The following is a 23,449-nucleotide window of genomic DNA, read 5'->3' on the forward strand; positions in this document are numbered from 1 at the left end:
TTAATTTCACAAGATACAGTAGAGAACAAAGGATGGATCTGCAAACAAGCAATATCCCTTACCATATGGTCCATCTCTTTTGTTCCTCAGATTCTTATCCTTTATTTAGGCAGACACATTTATGTCCTCAACACAGGAAACATACAAACATACAAAGTCCTACAAGCTACTATTTCATAAGATTGATGTCAATTTAGTCATATTCTTCTCCTGTACACATGGAACATTCTCCAAGACAGAACATATACTAGACTATAAAAGATATTTCAACAAACTTAAAAGGACTGAAACAATACAAAATAAGTTCTCCAAACTTAACAAAATTAAATTAGCAATCAATAACAAACACATATTTGGTAAGAATTCCCAAATACTTGAAAATTAAACAATATACTTTTAAGTAATCCATAGTTCAAAGAAGAAATCAAGATGAAATTTAAAAATATTTTGAACTGAATGAAAATAAAAACATGACATATACAAATTTATGAGATGCAGCTAAAGCAGTGGTTAGAGGGAAATCTATAGGTCTACATGCCTGTATTTGAGAAAAAGAGAACTCTCTAAGCCTGAATATATAGAAAAGAACAGCAAATTAAAGCTAAAGGAAGCAGAAAATAATAATAAAGAGAACAGAAACAAAGAAAAAGAAAAGAGAACAGAGAAAAATCAATGAACCCCAAGTTGGTTCTTCGACTTCAGTAACTTCTTTGACAACTTCAATGTTGACTGATATGATTAAAGAAAAAAAAAAAGAGAGAGAGAAAATAAAGATTACCAAAATTACAAAAGTAGGGAGGAACTTGACCACCAAACCTTATGAAATTAAAAGGACTGTAAGGCACTACTATGAACAAACTAGACAACTAAGATGAACCAGATAAATTCCTAGAAAGACACAAATTATTGAAACTGAATAAAGAACATATAGAAAATCTCAACAGGCCTGTAATATGTAAAGAAATAGAAAAAATAATAATAATTTAAAATCTTCCCACAAAGAAAATCCCACACCTGGATGATTCCACTGGTTAATTCTATCAAATATTTAAATAAGAAATAATGCCAATCATTTATGAACACTTCCATAAAAGTGAATCCTTCCCAATTCACTCTATAAGGCTGCTATTACAGTGATACCAGAGTAAAAGATAGGGGAAAAAAAGGAAAAGAAAAAGAAAACCACAGACCGATATCTCTCATGAATACAGATGCAAAAGTCTTCATTGAAATGTTAGCAAATCAAATCCAGGACCTCTTTCTGAAGTGCTGTCATGGTCCACTTCTTGACTTACTGGTAAATTACTTAGCTAAATATTTTTGTCTTGTGCACTTACCTCTTTATGTTATGGTTCAAGATTTTAAAAGATTTAAACATACACATATACAAGAAAGAAAAGAATGCCTAGTCTATGTTCTCAAAGTACAAGTAATTTAGTAAAAGACTAGATTAATAGAAAAACAAAAGTAATGGCAGAATATGACAAGTACCCTAAAAGGTATAGGGTTACAAGGAAATGAGAACATAGCTGATCCATGTATGCTACTGTTTTTATGTTACTTTATGTTTGAGGGTGTATGGAGGGAAACCAGAAAAACTATAAAGGAAAGAGAATTTTGATTGCCTTAATTATGGATAGGTAGAATTTTATCTGAAGAAAAAGAAAAGTTTAGGTAGAGATCAGCATGAGCAAAGCTTGAACCATATTTGGGAGAAACATCAGGTCAAGTTTGGCTCCACCACTATATGTACAATTTTTTTTTGAGATGGGGTCTCACTCTGTCACCCAGGCTGGAGCACAGTGGCATGATGTTGGTTCACTGCAACCTCCGCCTCCCTGACTCACGTGATCCTCCCACCTCAGCCTCCTAAGTAGCTGGGATTACAGGTGCCCACTACCACATTTGGCTAATTTTTGTATTTTTAGTAAAGACGGGGTTTCACCATGTTGGTCAGCCTGGTCTTGAACTCCTGGCCTCAAGTGATCCACCAGCATCGCCCTCCCAGAGTACTGGAATTATAGCATGAGCACCACGCCCGGCCAGCTTTCTTCAATTTATAAAATGAAGAGAATATACATTAAAATTAATCAATAAGGCTTCAGATCTAAAATTTCATGAAAGAGCTATTTACACCTTATCATGAACAAATATATACACCCTGGCCTCCAAAACAGTTAAAGGGAATCAACCCACACATAACTAGCAATGCTTTCTCAAATGACTGGATATTGCTCCTATATAAAGCTAGGTTTTCTTAAATTTATTTTAAAAACCATCTCTTTAGGACTTGAAGAAGAGTCCTGAATCCCAATATTTTGTCAACAAATTTGACTTTACCTGATTAGCAGTCTTCTTGATTTTGCAAGTTTTAAGCATATTCTGCCTCTGACATACCCTTATCCCAATGTCCTACCCAACCATCACTTTTTCAGGCTGAAGAGTTCTGCCAGGAGGCAAAGGTTGCAGGCAGCCAAGATCCTGCCACTGCACTCCAGTCTGAGTGATGGAGTGAGATTGTGCCTCAAGAAAAAAAAAAAAAAAAAGTTCTGTAATTGTTTTCATAAATCTTAAAGATCTCTCTATCCCACTGATATTTTAAATTTGTCATTTCCAGTATTTCTTCAATTCTATCAGGTCTTTTTGAGGTTATGGAATTAGAGATGAATACTGTAGCAGAATAATGTTATTTTGTTGGGGAGAAAGAAAACCCTTATCACTTTCCTTGGCTTTTTGACAGCAATGTGTCAGATAGCTATCTTCGTGGAATTATTTATGAAGAAATACAGTTTATGACAGTGTTTCTCTTTAACTTTACTAGCAAAAGAACTCCTTTTTTCCCAATAAAATTATATATAACACCTCACTACATAAAACAGACCATAAAGTGCAACTGCTCTGGTTGTAGTTTGTAACTGCCTAAAGCCTCACAGATGCAGTTCAGCTCTTGCCCCTCTTTCACACCCCATCCAACAAAGACCCCCAAGAGTGCTTCCCAGGCAGCACGGAGGACAGCAAGAAAATCATCACTTTACAGCATCTGTAAATATTAAAGATGTCAACATATACAGAAGAATCAAAGCTTCAAATGAAATCAATTACTTCAAAAGGCTTCTTCACTGCAACATCAATAAAACATTTATAAAATTCATTTCTCAATTTACTCAAACACACATACAAAAATTCACAAGTTCATATTTAGAAAACTGCCTTTTTAAATCCGTCTTAGAATAAATACAGCATCAACTTAACCATATACTGGCTACTAGTGTAGCACATCAGAAAAAATAATTATTAACTCTTTCCATAATAAATGTCAATATAGTAAAAAATGTCAAGCACACATTAGTGAAATGGATCAAGATCATTTTTTATTGCACATCTGCTTACATGTCTGCTGCTTTTGGGCAGAGTTAAACCTGACATATTGAGTCAGTTTCCGTCATTTTACATCAACTAAATTATAGCAGTGAATTGCTTATGTGTCTCCCAGGCTTACCTTCCAGAAACTAGAACATTAACCTTTCCAATTTATCTAGGTACTGAAGCACAAATTTAACATTTGTTTTTGAAAAATTTAAACACTCAGAAACAAACCAAACAACATCCTATACAGAAAACAATTTTTATGTCTAGATGTACAATTGAGGTTCAGAGAACTTCTGATTATACAGTATTGTAAAGGTAATGATAATCCAACCCTCTTCCAAACTATTTAATTCCTGTATATGTAATTAAACATTTATTTTCAGAAATTTTAACACTTTCAGCAATTGATTCTCTCACAATTAGGCATTTTTAAGATCCTCCATCCCACCAAAAATAACCCACAATGACTCCAAATCTTGTTTTCTTTTCTTTTTTTTTTTTTAAAAAGCTATTCTCTTGGGACTAAACTGTTCAGAATAATCAGTATTCTTATTCCCTTTCTACTGTACTCTACTGCTCAATGCAAAATGGAGAATATGTGGTCCAAATAGAAATATGGCATTTGTGCAGGTCAAGCTTTGAAGAGACATGGACCACATGCCTAGCCTGATTTTTAAAAAGCAACAAGAATGGTGACACAACTATTACACCAAACACAAAATTCTGGCCATTAATGAATCAGAAGTAATAACTGATGCTCCTACTTTAAATTCATCAATGCCATATTTAAGAAGTCAAGCAACAACACATACTTGGCAAAATCTTCTAAATTCTCAAGTTATCAAACAAAAAAGTTATTTTTAATACTTCACCCCCCTTATATCTTATGATTCAATCACTTATATTTTCCTTTGTTAGATTATTCAGAAGAAACAATTCTATTTAACCTTAATAAGTTTTTGTCTCACACATTTTATATAAAGTTACTAAAATCACAATTCTGAGAAATTTATTTTTAATCATACAAACATTATATGATTTAACTGCAGTAAAGAAATTATATCTTTTCTTAATCTATTTAGAATGATATTACAAAATCTCTAAGACTCTTTTCCACAGCTTTTCTTTATATGAACAAACTCATAATTATGAAAAATGCATCTCAACTCCACAGTGAACTAGCATCCATGCTTATTCCACATAGGTACTGCCAGTGGTCCCTGCGGTGTCCTTTCAACAATGACAAACTCTTCAGGGTTGCCAAATGCCTCATAGAAAACCAATAAATCTTGTATGGCATGCTCCTCAATCTGAAAGGAGGAAGGGAAAGAAGACTCTTTACTCTTTTAATTATAAACTAAGCAGGATGTATTTGCCTTCCAATTTCCTTTTGAGGAACTATCACTTTCCATGGATACAATACAGTGAAATTAAATCAGGTATCCTGCATTTTAAATCAGGTATCCTGCTATCTCTGTGGCAAGGAGAAAGCTTGAGGCGTGAGGTAGAATCATGAGATACCCATGCGCTCTTGAATTTGAATCTTGAGCAGAAGGAAAAAGAAACTGAAAATGATTGCTAAAATTCATTCATTCCAATAGCTTTATTCTGTGAGATACTTTCTGTTGTTGTACAAGTCTTCTAAATCTTGCTTCTGAGCTTTCCAGTGCTACTATGCGTCTTTTCTGTTTCCAAGCCTGGCTGTCTGGTCTTTCAGCTAAGTCTATGGAATCTTAATATCCCTCAAATAAATTATCTTTTCCTTAAGTTAGCCAGAGTGGGCTTCTGTTGCTTACAATCTTAGAATTCTTACTGATACAGAAGCCAAGTGTAGCACTAGAGAATACTGCCAAATTCTCTACTGGTCATTTTAAAAAACTAAAATAATCCAAAGTATCACCAAAGCAAAAATATAAGCTTTATCATAATTTATTAGTCATAAATTAATTGCCCTGAACATTGACAACTAATACATACACTGCTAGATGCCTCAGTTTAATTTTACCTGGCATTTACATTTTAATTTCATAGATACAAGCACCTGTCCAAAACAAACAAACATGATTTTCTTAAAACCTAAGTAGGAAATGTAGTTCTTCTCTAAATTAAACCCTACTAAGTATGTTATTTACCTGAATCAGAGCCAACGGTTTTTCTCGACTTCTAATAAGAGCTGCTTCTTGTTGTAGTTCTTCTTCTACAATAGATGCAAAAGTGACTGGGGCTACCATGGATGGAGCAGTCACTGAAGAAGATAGCCAGGGACTGAAAGAATAATAATAATGAGTTTCATTCATCTTCCTAAATTTTTGCATGCAAAATTTTCTCTGAAATACTTTCTAGCAATGCTACAATTCTTTCCAGTGACCTACAATGAACGAACCTGGAAGCTTTCACAGAGATTACAGAACGATGAGTTTCACTCATCTTCCTAAATTTTTGCATGCAAAATTTTCTCTGAAATACTCTTTAGCAATGCTACAATTTTTTCCAGTGACCTACGATGAGCAAACCTGGAAGCTTTCGCAGAGATTACAGAATGATGAGGTGAGAAACAGAAAAACAGAAGAACTAATGTTTTATTTGGACCAGTACTAGAGAGAAAATTTTGGAAAGTACCAGGAAATGGTGAGGGAGCAGAAACAACATAACTGAACAGAAAGGTAACTCAAACTACAGTACAGAGAGGATACAAGTAATACATTCTACTCAACACCATACTATTCCCAATTTCTTAACATTCTCTTATTCTCTTTTTTTTTTTTTTTTTTTTTTTGAGACAGAGTCTCACTGTGTCGCCCAGGCTGGAGTACAGTGGCATGATCGCGGCTCACTGCAATCTCTGCCTCCCAGGTTCAAACGATTCTCCTGCCCTAGCTTCATGAGTAGCTGGCATTACAGGCATGCACCACCATGCCCAGCTAAGTTTTGTATTTTTAGTAAAGACAGGGTTTTGCCATGTTGGCCAGGCTGGTCTTGAACTCCTGACCTCAGATGATCCACCCGCCTCAGTTTCCCAAAGTGCTGGGATTATAGGCATGAGCCACTGCACTCAGCCTTAATGTTTTCAATGCTAAGCAGCAACTTAGCTTTGGAGGCCCATAACTTATCAATTAACCTTACTTGGGACTGTCTAGAAGTGGTAAATCTGAAATATGGTTGCCTTCTGGTCCTGGGGTACCATCGGTAGAGCATCTGCAAAACAAATGCCAAAATTAAAGATTAAAGCTTCTAGTAATATTAGTCAAACTGCTTATTAATAGATACAGAGGAAGAATTGTAAACCCCTGACTCCAGAGGCAAATTAAATGAGTGCAGTCAAGCTTACCTTTAAAATTATAAGTAAACAAAATAATCTATAGATATTTATAAAACCTTCTGTACAAAATATCATAGAGAAAGATATTGCAAGAAATAGCCTATTTCTAATAATATTTTATATATACATATATATATACCAGATAAACCAATAATCTCTAAATCAGATAATTAACAGTCGAATTTTGTGAGGAACTAATATACTCTATGAGCAAAGGATTACAGATAGGACAGAAATATAAAATATGATCTTTACCTTCTAAGAATTCACAAGCTAGTTGAGGAAACAACATACAAAATGACATATAAAATAACAGAACAGAATTTAAGACAGTATAACAAATTGAGTCACACTGGCTATAACAACTATAAAAATCACAATATTTAATCATTTGAGAGGGCCTCATGGATGGAATGAACTTGAGAAGATAATAAAAAAGAGGTATATGATGAAAGCAGTAAGAAGCATTCCAGTAAGGAGAAAAACTTAAAAAGGTACAATACAGATGGACCTAATTATGGAATTTTACAGCTAGAAAGGTCCCTAGAGATTATCTAGATTGCTCCAATGCTCTCTTTCAGCAATGAGCAAACTGAGGACTAGACAGGTTTAACAACACAAAGTCAAACAGAGAGTAAATTAACAGGACCTAAAATATTGACTTCGTGATTCATTTATACACATTTATTGAGCATGTCAGGATTATTGTAGGTGCTAAAAATCAGGCTGATTAAAACCCAATCTTCTCCCCTCAAAAAATTCTGATGGGGAAGATTTAAAAATATACTTAAGCAATGATAAAACAATGTATAAAGTACTATGGATGCACAGAAGAAAAAATACAATATGGAAGATGGTATATACTGATGGCTTCACTGAGGAAATGACATTAAAGCTGAGGAGACGTACAATTAGAAAGAATTTTGGTTGTACAAATACATGGACCTAAAAAAGATTTCAGTTATTTAAGTAAAGGCAGGCTGTTCTCTTCAATAAGCAAAGAATGCCTGAATTCAGGGAAAGGAAGAAACTTAAAGAGAAATAAAGTTTAAAAGAAACAACAGAGCCAGAGTACAAAATACACTGAAAGCTAAAATGTTTAGCCCTAATGTGTGGGCAAACAAATTTACTAAAAGCCTAAGTACTTCATGTGTATTATCCCATTTAATCTTTGCAATACCCTGTGAAGAAAGCATATATTAACTATTATAGAGATTAAAAAACAAACTCAAAGAATATTATATAATTTGTCTGATTCACAAGTTAGATAAGTAGCAGAGAGATAACAAAAATCTGGTCTTTTTGATTTAGAGTACAGTGTTTTTTCCATGATCACACAGCTACCTTTATTTTTACTATTCCCCTTATTCTGGAATATATTCCACTTCAAATGTCTTCTCATTCTTTTACAGTTGGCTCAAATGTCACCTTCTCTCTCCTCCTATAAAACTTCAATCATTATGATAAAGCATCACACCCTGTTATTATTGTTTACATGTCAATCTTAACTGCTGGACTAGTCTCTTGGGGAACAGGACTGTGTTTCATTCATCTTTGTATCTCAGTGTCCACCAGAATACTTGGAAATAGTCGTTTATGAAAAATTAATTAGAAAATTAACGACTGAAACAGAAACTCAAAGGGTTATTTTTTTAGTATACGATAATGAAAAGCAGAGGTTTTTAGGTTCTTTATTGCTTTAAATTACTGATAACTTTTCTTAGAGATATAGGTACTGAGTTACAAACTGATACAAGCCTTGTAGTAAACCTGCATGATAGGTATTACTACTCTCATTTCCATATGATGAAACTGAGGTACAGAAAGACTCAGAAAGAGCTGTATAATGTTATACTGAATCTCAAATATGTTTCCTAAGACTACAATTCCATAACTTTTTCCACTCATGATGTTTCAACGGATAATTTCATTAATTACAAATTTATCCAATGTGGAGTCTGTCAAAATTTCTTCTTAAAATGAACCAAATTTGTCAAATAAAATAGAGCTATGATTAAACAAATATCAAAAACATTCTAAACTTTCAAATAATAAATATAGCATTATTGAGTTTTCAACATTAGCAACATAGAAGTAGATATCGCAAGAGACAATCTGTAGAAAATTTAGCCTTCTGAAAATAAACAGCAACATAAAAAGGTTAACTGAAATTTTCCTTAAAAGATTTTTGTTCTGGCCAGGCGCGGTGGCTCACGCCTGTAATCCCAGCACTTTGGGAGGCCGAGGCAGGCGGATCACCTGAGGTCAGGAGTTCGAGACCAGCCTGACCAACATGGAGAAATCCCATCTCTACTAAAAATACAAAATTAGCCAGGCTTGGTGGCACATACCTGTAATCCCAGCTACTAGGGAGGCGGAGGCAGGAGAATCGCTTGAACCCAGGAGGCAGAGGTTGCGGTGAGCTGAGATCAAGCCATTGCACTCCAGCCTGGGCAACAAGAACGAAACTCCATCTCAAAAAAAAAAAAGATTTTTGTTCAAACCAAAAAACATTAATATTGTCACATTTACACTTTGAAGGAACTAAATTATTCTTTGCTCAGTTGGCCTTAAAAAAATTGTACTGGCTTAATTAGAAAGATTTTTATATCAGATTGGAGCTGATATAATCACAGAATAATTTTTTTCTCACAAGTAGTTTTTTCCACTAATTAGAAACACAAGCTCAGCTGGGCACAGTGGCTTACACCTGGAATCCCAGCACTTTGGGAGGCTGTGGGCAGATCACCTGAGGTCAGGAGTTCGAGACTAGCCTGGCCAACATGGCAAAACCCTGTCTGTATTAAAAATATAAAAATCAGCCAGGGATGGTGGCAGGCGCCTGTAGTCCCAGCTACTGGGGAGGCTGAGGCTAGAGAATCACTTGAACCTGGGAGGCAGAGGTTGCAGTGAGCAGAGATCACGCCATTGCACTCCATCCTGGGTGACAAGAGCGAGAGTCCGTCTTAAAAAAAAAAAAAAAAAGAAACACAAGCTTACATTTTCTTTCCAGAATTACATAGGGGACATTTCAGTGAAAGGAAAATGGGAAATAAAAGCACATGAAATAAAAAAGAATACCTAAGTAACAATAAACAAATAAAAATTGTACAAATTGCTCACTTTTAGATGTTAACACCCTCAAACAACATTGTCATTCTTGCCCTAACCTTGGAAAAAACTCACATTTTCTACAACTAAAACAAGAATGTATAATTTGTGGAATTTCCTGAGATGAGTCCCCCACCCCTGGCACCCTAACTCCCCAAAGGACCATAAGCATTCCTATCTTCTTAACTCCCACGATTTCCTCTGTTTATATTGCCCCATCTTCTCTTATTTCTTCTTTTAAAAATCCCATCCTGTATTCAAAAGCTTATGACAATGAAAGGAATCAAGAATTAAGTGATCTCTTTTTTTCTAATGTTTTTCACATGCTTATAAATATAATAATAAAATATTTGGAAATGAATATAGAAAGTGCTTATGAACTGACCCAGCTCAAGCCCTTCTTCTGCAATGAAGTCTTCCTGACAACACCAGCCCATGCTCAGTTTTTCTTCTCAGAACCACTCATTTGGTACTTCATCATATTGTAATCTCTTTAATACTTCCATATTGTATCGTAATTTCTTTTTGTTTTGTTGTTGTTGTTGTTGTTTTTGGAGACAGAGTCTCACTCTGTCGCTCAGGCTGGAGTGCAGTGACGTGATCCTGGCTCACTGCAACTTCCACCTCCTGGGTTCAAGCAATTCTCCTGCCTCAGCCTCCCTAGTAGCTAAATTACAGACATGCACCACTATGCCTGGCTAGCTTATTTATTTATTTACTTATTTATTTATCTTTTTATTTATTTATTTATTTTTTGAGATGGAGTTTCGCTCTTGTTGCCCAGGCTGGAGTGCAATGGCGCAATCTCGGCTCACCACAACCTCCGCCTCCTGGGTTCAAGCAATTTTCCTTCCTTAGCCTCCCAAGCAGCTGGGATTACAGGCATGTGCCACCCCAGACCCGGCTAATTTTATATTTTTAGCAGAGATAGGGTTTCTCCATGTTGGTCAGGCTGGTCTCGAAGTCCCGACCTCAGGTGATCTGCCTGCCTCGGCCTCCCAAAGTGCTGAGATTACAGGCATGAGCCACCACGCCCGGCCTAATTTTTGTATTTTTAGTAGAGATAACGTTTCCCCATGTTGGCCAGGCTTGTCTCAAACTCCTGGCCTCATGTGATCCACCAACATCAGCCCCGCAAAGTGCTGGGATTACACGCATGAGCCACAGCGCCTGGTCCTTGTATCGTAATTTCATTCTTATTCTGTCATTTAACTTCCATGTATGTATATTAATATTTATCAACTAGATTTCAGACACATTAAAGGCTGCACCTATACATTCTACTTTTATATATACCCAACACAGGCCAGTACCAGGTAGCCCATAATTTGCAAATTAATGAATATTTTAGTTTGTCTGTAATGTTTAATATTTCCTTTTTAAAAAAGCATACTTATTATGTTTTCTATAATGGAAAAAAACCCTGAAACTCAAAGCTATCTGTCTTCTTTCTCAGAATCACTAGCAGTGATAGCCAAAGCTATTTAAAACATTAACTCCCATACCAAAAATACTGAAGCTATGGATATGTCATACTGTCATAAACTCCACTGAGTCAAACTTCCAAAGCAGTATAACAGGGCACACTTATAATTAAGAGCCCTGATGTTATAGCACACTCTAGTGATCAACTATGAAACCACAGATCCATATTTTAAGTTCCATGACAAGTCGTTATATATCTAAAGACTTTTTTTAAGTTTCAATGAATATTAATATTTAAAATATAAAAATACAAAACTTATCTTAATTTTCATACCTTTAAATTGATATATCTAAGACATGCAATATAACTCACTACATTAGAAACAAATGTTACTTGAAACAGGGTTGCAATTTTAATTAATTTATTCATTCATTCACCAGATTCAGTGAGCACCTAATACATGCCAGAAGCCATTCTGAACACTGGTAGTAAAATGATGAGCAAAGACAAACATCCTCCTTGCTCTCATTGAACATATAATTAAACATACAAACATGAAAATACTTAGAGTAGACAAATATTAAAGAATCACACTAATAAATATGGAACGTACAATAAAAAAGAAGTACTATGAGAACATACAACAGCAAACTGCCCCAGTAAGTCAGACTTCTCCAAAGAATATAACTGAATAGATATTGAAAGAAGAGTCAGAGTCGGTCTGTCAAAGAGTAAGGAGGTGGAAAGAAGGAAAGTGCATTTGAGAACTAAGAGAAGGCCAAGATGACTAGAATACAGAGATCAGGTTATAAAATCAAGTTAAAGACAGTTGGCAGGAGCCAGACCATGTAGGCCTTGAAGGCCATATTAAGAATGCTATAGCTTTTCTCTTAAAAGCAGTAAACTCCAAATTTTAAAAAAGAACATACTGGCTTAATATATTTGGAGGAAAGAAAGGCAAGACCAGTCAGGAGGGTAACTCTCGTGGCCCAGGTGAAGTATCACACCAGACTGAATCAGAGGTGATAGCACCGGAGATAAAATTTAGTATATGGATTTGAGAAATATTTAAGAGATAAAAGTGGAATGCTCTAACAGTAGACTGAATATTTGTGAAGAAAATGGAAGTGCCAAAGACACAAATTCTTCCTATTTACTGAGGAAAAAGATTCCGAAAAAACAGGCTGTTCTATGTTTTGTCTATATTTTTGTTTGATTTTGGTTTTATGAGATGGGTATGAGGAAAACATTAAGTTTAGTTTTGGACATGAAGTTTGTGGTCTTTCTGAACATCCAGATAGAATGGTAGGGTCAATAAGAGATAATTAAGTCTAAAGCTCAGATGATAGATATGGGCAGGAGATATAAATTTTGAGTCTTTAGTACATGTCTGACGACTGAACATACGCTCATTAAATGGATAGTGTAGAAAGAATATAAAGTGAAATAAGACGACGACCAGTAATTGAACTTCAAGTATGATGAGTCACATAAAAAGTGGATGGTGTTGGCAATATAAAGGTCACTGTTGAACTTAGCCTGTACTGGTACTGTTTCAGTTTAGTAATGGGGCTGGGAGATAGAATGAATTGCGGACTGAGTGGGAGGTGACAACTCTTTTGAGAAATCTGGCTGTGAAGTGGATGGAGAATTGGTAATGATAGGACAACTGATAGAAGAAAGTGTGCCCAGACCACATGAGAGACCTGAGTACATTCAAAACCAGAGGGGAAGAATCTAGTTAAAAGGAAAATGTTGAATCTTACACAAGAAAGGAAAGGGGTAATTAATAGTTTTCAGGCTTCTGAAATGGGAAGCATTAAGATAAAAGCACAGGTATTGGCCTAAGATAGGAGAGATAACTTTTCTATGACAAAACAAGAAAGGAAGATAGTTCTATATAGGCAGGGGCTAATTTGTTCACCACTGCAACTCTAGTACTTAGCATAATGTTTGACACAAAGCTCATAATCAATAAATGTTTGATAGACAATTTTAAGACTATGTACCTAGTTTTATATTTATAAGCCTATCATAATTATAACTGTAACTTATAAATATGCAAAAAGGCTTAATCTATTTCATATGTTAGTATTCCATTTAAGGTTTTTTTATTTTGTTTTGTTTTGTTTTTTGAGACGGGGTCTCCCTCTGTCATTCAGGCTGGAGTGCAGTGGCACAATCATGGCTAACTGCAGCCTTTACCTCCCAGGCTCAAGCAATCCTCCCACCCAGCCTCCTGAATAGCTGGGACTACGTGCACATGCCACCAAGCCGAGCTAATTTATTTTTCTTGCTTTTTTTTGTAGAGACAGGTTTTCATCATGTTGCCAGGCTGGTCTTGAACCCCCGGACTCAAGTGATCTGCCCACCTCGGCCTCCCAAAGTGCTGGGATTACAGGCATTAAGCCACTGAACTCAGCCTAAGATTTTTATTTTAAAATAGTATTTTAATGCTAGAAGTATTAGACAAGTTAGGGAGATGACTTCAGATATTTTTTGCTCTTTGATTTTCTGTATTGCAAGAAAACGGCTCAAGAACTTTCCTCCTAAATCTAAGTATCTGTAAAAAAGAAGACAGTCACAATAGTAACAATAAAAATATGCCTAAACATTTAATCTAAATCAGGAGTTTCCAAACATTGTTGTCAGAAGACTTTGATAGTTCCTCAGGGCAGGTAAAGTGACATTAAACTAGTATAGCTCCCAGTCTCTGTTCCTTGCCTCAGTCAGAAAAGTTTATATTATCTGTTTGATGCACTTGAATTGGACATAACATATCTTACTTATTTTGTTTTGTTTTGTCTGAGACCAGGTCTCACTCTGTCACCCATGCTGGAGTGCAGTGGTTTGATCACGGCTCACTGAAAATACTGCTTTTAAATTATAGATAGATTTTGATGTTTCACGTAGGCATTTAAAACATGAAACTTTTTTTTAAATACATTGGACTTTCTAAAGCAGTATCAAAAATAGCTAGGCCAGGTGTGGCGGCTCATGCCTGTAATCCTAGCACTTTGGGAGGCTGAGGTAGAAGAACTGCTTGAGGCCAGGGGTTTGAGACCAGCCTGCGCAACATAATGAGACCCCCATCTCTACTTTCATGAAAATTAAAATTAAAAAATAGCTAGAGAAAAAAACTGCAAATACCTAAAGGTCCATCAACAGATGCACAGATAAATACATTGTTTGTGGTATACCCATACAATGAAATACTATTCAGTAATGAAACAGAATCAATGGATACCCATAACAGCATGAATAAATCTCAAAATAATTATGCTGAGTAAAAGAAGACAGATTTTACAATGGGTACATACTGCATGACCCTGCTGATATAAAACTCTAAAATGTACAAGCTAGTCTTTATTGGTAGATTAGTAGCTGCTTGGGAGGGGGAAACAGAAGGAAGAGAGGAAGGGATTACAAAGGGACATGACAAAACATCTGAAAATGATGCTTATGTTCACTATTTTGAATGTTGCGTTGGTGTGATAGGTGTATATATACGCTGAAACTACAGAATGTATACTTTAAATATACGCAATTGATTTTAAATCAATTATATCTCAGTAACTGTTTCAATTTTTTTTAAGTGGGGAAGGAATTTAAACATGCTAATTTTAATTCTGAATGTAAAAGAGTGTACAAAAAATCTGCCTCATAAAGTTTTAAAGATTATTTCAGAACATAAAACCACCACAGAATATTTTAAGGTAGAAAATGTATTAGTTTTAAGTTTGTTTTATTACCTGACAATTTTTGGTGCCTGAGAATTTTCAATTCCTTTAAAAGAAACTTTTTTGACATGATCGCCTGAACTATGGCTAGTAACAGACTTTTTTTCTTCTAGTAAGAAATCCCGGAATGACTTGGATGAAACTGAATGCAGAGAAGATGCCCTGCAAAAGAAAGCAAATATCATGTTAAAATATCCATTTTGTAAAAGGGCATTGCTGGAAGTTATAAGAGAACAATAAGAGAACGTATACCAAAAATTTTACAATATACAATTGCAGTTTTCAATGTGATGTTGGATTCTTGCTGCCAATTGTGAAATATCCAAAACTATTCCATAAGAAAAACCAATCAATGAAGACCAAGTCTAGAGATAACTCAGACGTTAAAATTAGCAATATTAAAATAGCTATTACAATTATGCATCAGATAACAACAACAAAAGCTCATTAAAAATAGGTAAGTTCGGCAAAAGAAAAGAAACTATTAAAAAAAGAGCAAAATGAAAATTCAAGAATTTTTAATATATTTTTAAAAATTCACTGTATAGATGGAAGAGTTGGTAAACTTGAAGATAAACCAGAAGAAATTTTTGAATCTGAAAAACAAAAAAGAGAAGTTGAAGAAAATTATCCCATAGTGAGTTATAAGATAAAATCAAAAGGTCTGCCATATGTGTTAACTGAAGTCCCAGAAATAAAGAAGAGATATATGGCAGAGAAAAAGAAACAATGGCCAAAATTTTCCCAAATTTGGTGGAAGATATAAATTTAAAGACTCCAGAATTTTGGCAAACCCCAAAAAAGATAAAACAAAGAAAACCATACTTAGGTTAAACAGCTGAAAACCAAAGCTAAACAGAAAATCTTGAAAGCAGCCATAGAAACACAACACAGAATGAAAATGAGTAGCTTGTTATTTGAAACAATGAAGCCCAAAAGACGATGGAAAGGAATCTTTAATATGATGAAAGAGGTAGAGAATGTCAATCCAGAATTCTATATCTGAGTAATCTTGAAAGTAGGTCCTCTTCAAGTCATGCCTTGAAATGACTGTAGCCCTGGCCAAACCTTGACTGTAGCACTGTGGAAGATCCTGAGTCAGAGGCATTCAGCTGAGATTCCTGACCCAAAGGAATTATGATAATAAATGTTGGTTGTTTTAAGCTGTTGTTCAAGTATAATCTGTTATGAAGCAATAAATAACTAATACAAGATATTACAGAAATTAAAAGGGTAATAAAGAAATCTTATAGAGCCAGGTACAGTGGCTCATGCCTGTAATCCCAACACTTTGGGAGGCCAAGGCAGGTGGATCGCTCGAGCCCAGGAGTTTGAGACCAGCCTGGCCAACACGATGAAACTCCGTCTCTACTAAAAATACAAAAATTAGCTGGGCATGGTGGCACACACCTGTAATCCCAGCTACTCAGGAGGCTGAGGCATGAGAATTGCTTGAACCTAGGAGTCAAGAGGTTGCAGTGAGCCGAGACTGGGCCACTGCATTCCAGGCTGGGTGACAGAGCAGGACTCTGACTCAAAAAATGAAACAAAACAGAGAAAAAAAAAGATAGAAATGTTATAAACAACTTAACACAAATAAATTTGACAATTTACATGGAATAGACAAATATCTTTTTAAAAAAACTAAATTACTGAAAATAACAGAAAATCTATATAGACTATATCTATTTTAAAAATTGAATTAATCTCACCAGGTTTTTTAACTGCAAAAATTGACAAACTGATTCTAAAATTTACATGAGAATAAAAAATCCCAGATTAGCCAAAGCATTCTTTTAAAAAAAAAATAGAAAGTTGGAAGAAGACAAAACCAATTATGGTAATCAGGATAGTATAAGCTAGGTCTGAATGTATTTCCTCCAAAACTCATGTTGAAATGTAAATGTCACTGTGATTGTATTGTGAGATGAGACCTTTAAGAGGTGTTTAAGTTATGAGGGTGCCTCACAAACTGACTAATGCCATTATCACTGAGAATGGTAAACCCTTTTTGCTGTCTCTCACCCTGCTGGCATATGCCTTCCACTATGCTATGAAGCAGGAACAAGGCTCCTGCCAGATGCCAGCACCTTGATATTGGACATCCCAGCCTCTAGAACTGTGAGCCAATAAATATCTGTTCATTATAAATTACCCAGTCTGTGGGACTCTGTTACAGCAGCACAAAATGAACTAAGACTGTGTGATACTGGCATAAGGATTGACAAACAGATTTCTTCAAATATGTTTTACTGTTCTTTCCACTGACTATGCCATAATTGGAAACAGTACCTGATTTCCCACAATTTTATTTTCCTAACTCACAAGCTCCAGCTATTTTCTACCTTAACAGCCACAGAAAATTTATGGAGAAGTATTTTAGACATTTGTACCTGCATAAAAATTAACCAGAATTTTGCTCCTCAGCAAAAGAAGCCCTGTAATTTTACTCTAAATAATATTTTAGCTTTAAAATGTTAAATAATTGAAATTGTTTTATATTGTATGGGTTAGCTCTAAATGGAATTTGAAAGAATTTACATTCAAACATCAAGCCAGGCCACAAAGACCATGTATTCTTCCACTGAAGATGACTGATGAGAAAGGTTCTATTATTTCTCCAAGTAAAACATTTAATTTTGAGAAGTAGCCAAATCCCATACATACTTAGTGTTTTCACATTAAATTTAAAATTTGCCTGGTTGGAACTTCAATCTAATGCAAAAACCCAGTTATCTCTAATACTTTCCATTGCCACACCTAACTGCCAGCAGCAGGAGTACAACTATAAACACTGGGAATTCTACAGACTAGGCGAATGAATGTGTGAACAAACTAGTGAAAATCCTACCACAACCTCAAGTATATTTAGAGTGCTAATTTGTGTTTTGCTAATGAATTGCACATTAACCTTAATATTAATGTAAACATTTTTAAAAATCTTTTGAAGAAGTAAAATCTTATTAGATGATACTTCAGGTAATGATGTACCTTTAAGAAGGATTTTAAAAAACAGTTACATCGGCTGGGTGTGGTGGCTCACACCTGTAATCCCAGCACTTTGGGAGGCCGAGGTGGATGGATCACGACGAGGTCAGGAGTTCGAAACCAGCCTGGCCAACATGATGAAACCCCATCTCTACTAAAAATACAAAAATTAGCCGGGCATGGTGGTGTGCACCTGTAATCCCAGATACTCGGGAGGCTGAGGCAGGAGAAGTGCTTGAACCCAGGAGGCAGAGGCTGCAGTGAGCCGAGATTGCGCCACGGCACTGCAGCCCGGGCGACAGAGCAAAACTCTGTCTCAGGAAAAAAAAAAAAAAAAAAAAACAGATAAATCACCACAGTCATGAATACGTTCTATAAATAACAATCTGTAAATCTTATTAAAATGTTAACTTCAGCCAGGAACAGTGGCTCACGCCTGTAATCCCAACACTTTCGGAGGTGGAGACAAGAGGACTGCTGAGCCTAGGAGTTCAAGACCAGCTGGGGATATACAGGAAGACCCATCTCTACAACAAATAAAAAATTAGCTGAGCATGCTGATGCACACCTGTGATCCCAGCTACTCAGGAGGCTGAGGTGGAAGGATTGCTTCAGCCCAGGAGGTCAAGGATGCAGTGAGCCAAGATTGCACCACTGCACTCGAGCTTGGGCAACAGAGTGAGACTCTGTCTCAAAAACAAAAGTAAAGTTCCAATTTTTTTTTAAAACCAATGCATACGAGATATGTTCTCAGGAAAACAATCTATTCCATTTTTACTTCAAGCATATATTACAAGTATTTACATTATATGTGTATCTGATTAAAAATCAAGTGATATACTGAATTATGTGGCTATCTCATAATTTTATAATCACATGAAAAATTATATCACATTATATTCACTCAATAATTAATGTTTTATCCAGAGTTCAGATTAAAATACTTTGCAGCCTTGTAAGAATTCAAGAAAGAAAATTATTCAACAATTTAGTAACAGTAATTTCAATTTATACTGAAGTGCTTCGCTTTGCTGTGCTTCATAGTTACTGTGTTTTTAAACAGGTTGAAGGTTTGTGGCAACCTTGCATGGAGCAAGTATATCGTGCCATTTTTCTAACAATACATGCTCACTTTGTGTCTCTGTGTCATATTGTGGTATTTCTCCTGGTATTTCAAACTTTTTCATCATTATCGTATCTGTTATGGTGATCTTGATCTTTGATGTTACTATTATAATTGTTTTGGAGCACCATGAACCACATCCATACAAGTTGGCAATCTTAATTGATAAATGTTTGTTTTCTGACTGTTACACCAATTGGCAGGTCTCCCATCTCTCTCCCTCTCCTCCTTAGGCCTCCCTATTTCCTAAGAAACAACAATATTGAAATTAGACCAACTAATAACCCTACAGTGGCCTCTAAGTGTTCAAGTGAAAGAAAAAGTCACATGTCTCTCACTTTAAATCAAAAGCTAGAAATAATTAAGCTTAGTGACGAAAGCACCACCCTGATCAGTCAGCAGTCATCAACATCAAGGCAAGATACTCCACCATAAAAAGATGATTCACTGAAGGTTCAGATGACCATTAGCATTTTTTAGCAATAAAACAGTTTTACATTAAGGTTTTTTTTTGTAGATATTATGCTATTGCACACTTAGCAAACTACGTATAGTATAAACATTATTTTTATAGGCACCAGGAAACCAAAAATTTCTTGTGACTTGCTTTATTGCGATGTTTGCTTTACTAAGGTAGTCTGGAACCGAACCTGCAGTATCTCCAAAGTATGCCTGTATAGTCTTAAAAAGAGCATAAATTACTAATTGTAGACAATTCAGATACCTCTCACCTTGATGATAATAATTCAGAATATCTACAATTCTCAAAAATTCAGAATACCCATAACATCTATAATTATCTAAATTATCTATAATTGGTCAGTTAGATAAATTTTCTTAGTGTACTAAGATACATAAAACTCATTACTCATGTTTGTACTTAAGTTTTCCAATCAAGTTTTCATAAAATAAATGTATAACAAATATCACTTGTATTTGATAATTATCAAATTCTTTTTTTTTTTTTTTTTTTTTTTTGAGAAGGAGTTTTGCTCTGTTGCCCAGGCTGGAGTGTGGTGGCATGATCTCAACTCACTGCAACCTCTGCCTCCCAGGTTCAAGTGATTCTCCTGCCTCAGCCTCCCAAGTAGCTGGGATTACAGGCATGCAACACCATGTTCAGCTAATTTTTGTATTTTTAGTAGAGACGGGGTTTTTCCATGTTGGCCAGGCTGGTCTCAAACTCCTGACCTCAGGTGATCTGCCTGCCTTGGCCTCCCAAAGTGCTTGAATTACAGGCGTGAGCCATCATGCCCAGCCAGATAATTATCAAATTCTTTTCAAAGAAAAATAACCTATGTTTTTGGTCAAAATTTATGGCATCTTTCTTCCCATCTTTCTAGAATTCTCCTTAATATGCCATAATAGACTCCTTTTAAAATTTGGATAGATAGTCCCTTCAATGTGGCACTCTAAGCTCATGTTGCTAATAATTACCAAGGAAAAACTTTTCCTATGTTTGAAAATTAGTCAGAAGTTTCAGATAAATGACCACTTGAATACCTTCCTCTGAAATCCTAAAGTGTACAGCAAAGTAATCAGAAAGGTATAAACCCACAAGGGCAAAAAGAATAAGCTATTAAGACAGTGGCAGTCCAAAAACAGCAACACATTTTTGAAGGATAGCAAAAGAGATGGAATGATAAAACTGATGTCGCCGAGAAAGAAAAACTAGCAGTCATCAGGTGGGTGACAGTAAAGAGGGAAGCTGGGAACTCTGGAAAGGGGCATATACTGGAGACAGAGTATGTATCAAATCCTGAAGTCGACATGAGCATGAAAATTGTTTCAGTTTATTTAAGGAGGGGCTGAGAGTGCCAGATGTACTCCCTATCTCCATATGGTCATATGACTACATCTCCTTTACTCTAGCAGAAGGAAAATTTGATTCAAAGTCACTAGTAATAGAGGATGGCGGGAGTGAACTGTTGTGTACAAAGTCTATACACTAAATGTGAAAACCTATTACAAATGGTGACAAGTTCAGTCCCAGCTCTAACCTCCCTACACTGAGATACACTTCCAGAATGCTAGCAACAAAATGTACACCTTACCAGCAAAAAAAAATTAAAAGGCTGCTCTTTAGAAAAACTGACAGACTAAAGAGACCAAGGAGAAAAGATATGGAGATAACCAACATATGGGGAGATTCAGGGGTCCCTAAGGAATCTGATACGCTACCCTATAGTCACACTTATCAGTCTATTTGTACAACATAGGCACACAGAGCTTCCAATCAGAACTTAAGAGAAAACAATCAATCAATAAATTGACAAAATGAAATAAAATAAAACACATATAGAGTAGAATGAATAAAACATGGATGTAAATCAATGGCTATTTTTAGCTTTCTTTTTTTTTGGTTGATTGGTTTATTTTGTTCAATATCATATTGGTAAGATTCATCCACACTGTTGTATTTACTCATGATTTATTCTTTTTCATTACTCTGTAGTATTCTACTATAAAAATAAATTAATTTATCCATTGACTGCTGATAGACATCTAGATTGTTTTCAGTTTGGGCTATTACAGATAATAAATTATGAACATTCTTATACTTGTTGCGTGGTACATATGTGTGTGTTTCTGTTGGGTATATACTAAAGAGTGAAAATGCCTACAGAGTACAGAGATCTTCAACATTAGAATATTAAAACAATACTATAGAAAAAGGTATCATCAACAAACAAACCAAAAAAACCTCTTGATAAAGATTTTAATGGTAGAAAAAAGTCAGGCAAATGTTCCAGAAAGTAGAATTAGAAGGCATATATGTGGACAATAGAAAACAAAAAGTGTAGTGGCTCACACCTGTAATTCCAGTACTTTGGGAGGCTGAGGCAGGCAGATCACTTGAGGTCAGGAGTTCGAGACCAGCCTTGCCAACATGGTGAAACCATGCTTCTACTAAAAATACAAAAATTAGCCGGGTGTGGTGGTAGGCATCTGTAATCCCAGCTATTCAGGAGGCTGAGACAGAAGAATCGCTTGAACCTGGGAGGAGGAGGTTGCAGTGAACCAAGATCGCACCACTGCACTCCAACCTGAACAACAGAGTGAGACTCCATCTCAAAAAAAAAAAAAAAAGAAAAAGTAAGAAATTTAGAGAAGCCTAGGAGGACCAATATCTGACTAATGTGATTTGTAGAGAAAACAGTGAGGAGGAAAAGTATCAAAGTAATATTAATATTACATAAAATTTCCCTAGAACTTAAAGACATGCTGTTGCCAATTAAAAGAGCCCAAGTATCCAGGATGTATCAAAAAAGACCTACATTATGATACAATACTGTAAAATTTCAGAACATTAGAGATAAAGAAAAGATCCTGTAAACTTTCAGGGAAAAAAAAGTGGAGAAGAAAACAGGAGGTAACATAAGAAGATTTAGGAATTAAATGGCATTGAATAAATTCTCCAAATGATTTCCAATTTAGAATCCCGTTCCCATCTACCAGTCAAGAAGAATGAAGGCTAGAATAAAAACATTTTCATGAATATACGAGCTCCAAAAATATATGTCTTACACATCCTTTATCACAAACCTACTGGAGTTGTGCTACATCAAAACAAGGAGTGTATCAAGAAATAGAAAGCCACAGAATCAAGAAAACTGGGGATCAAACACTGGAGAGAAGGGAAGACCTGCAAGACAACAGTTAAAGAAAATCTCAAGATGACAGACATTCAGCATGCATGGAAAAGACCCGGTTCAGATCACAAAAGAACACAGGACTCTAAGGAATATGCCGCCAAAAAAATAAGTGAAACAACTTTCACTCATTCACTTTTTGCTTAAGGAAAATGATTGATGGCATGCTTACAGCTATATTACCAAGTCCAAAGCTTCATCATGAGCTTAGTTAATTCTCTCAAACTGCAATTTAGTACTTGACAGTGGTTCCAATAACTTTTCCCCCTTTTTGGATTTTCCATGCCTTTGTTTAAAGAAAGCACAACTCAGTATTGCAGCAGTCATATCATAAACCCTACAAGGGTAACAGTCAAATCTGTCTTGTTCATTGCCTTATCATCAGAAACTAGCACAGTCCCTTACATTTAGAAGGTGCTTAACAAATACTGATAAATTTTAAAATTCTGCTAAGCTCATCCTCTCCAGTTTTACCCTCTTTTCTCTTTTCCTTGGGTGTTCTTACCTCTTATTTTACTTTCTTTTTCAGTAACCATGCTTTGGACCTACTAATAGCCCTAACAGGCACTGATTTAGCTCCATTGGTAACATTTAGAATAAAATTATTTGCCACTTTCTTCAAAATAATTAACATTTTAATTGAGAAAAATATTCCTTCTTACAAACAGAATAATGTGGCCTTGGAAACATTGAAGGGATTCCCCTAAACCATGGGTAGCT

The 23,449-nt window shown here is 35.5% G+C and overlaps 1 protein-coding gene across 4 annotated transcripts in view; it reads right to left on the minus strand.

The window, feature by feature from the left end:
* Positions 1–3,349: 3,349 nt before the first annotated feature.
* The window catches only part of IBTK (inhibitor of Bruton tyrosine kinase), a 78,006-nt gene continuing 57,906 nt past the window's right edge, over positions 3,350–23,449 (minus strand). For all 4 annotated transcript variants that reach the window (XM_019029972.4, XM_019029973.4, XM_055392024.2 and 1 more), the window contains 4 exons: positions 14,978–15,127; positions 6,493–6,564; positions 5,502–5,634; positions 3,350–4,679 (listed from right to left, as the gene is read on the minus strand). In XM_019029972.4, coding sequence (XP_018885517.2) covers positions 4,548–4,679; positions 5,502–5,634; positions 6,493–6,564; positions 14,978–15,127 — 487 coding nt within the window. In that variant the 3' untranslated portion in view covers positions 3,350–4,547. The remainder of the gene's footprint in view (positions 4,680–5,501; positions 5,635–6,492; positions 6,565–14,977; positions 15,128–23,449) is intronic.

The sequence above is a fragment of the Gorilla gorilla genome, chromosome 5 (assembly GCF_029281585.2).
Source record: "Gorilla gorilla gorilla isolate KB3781 chromosome 5, NHGRI_mGorGor1-v2.1_pri, whole genome shotgun sequence".
Lineage (NCBI taxonomy): Eukaryota > Metazoa > Chordata > Mammalia > Primates > Hominidae > Gorilla > Gorilla gorilla.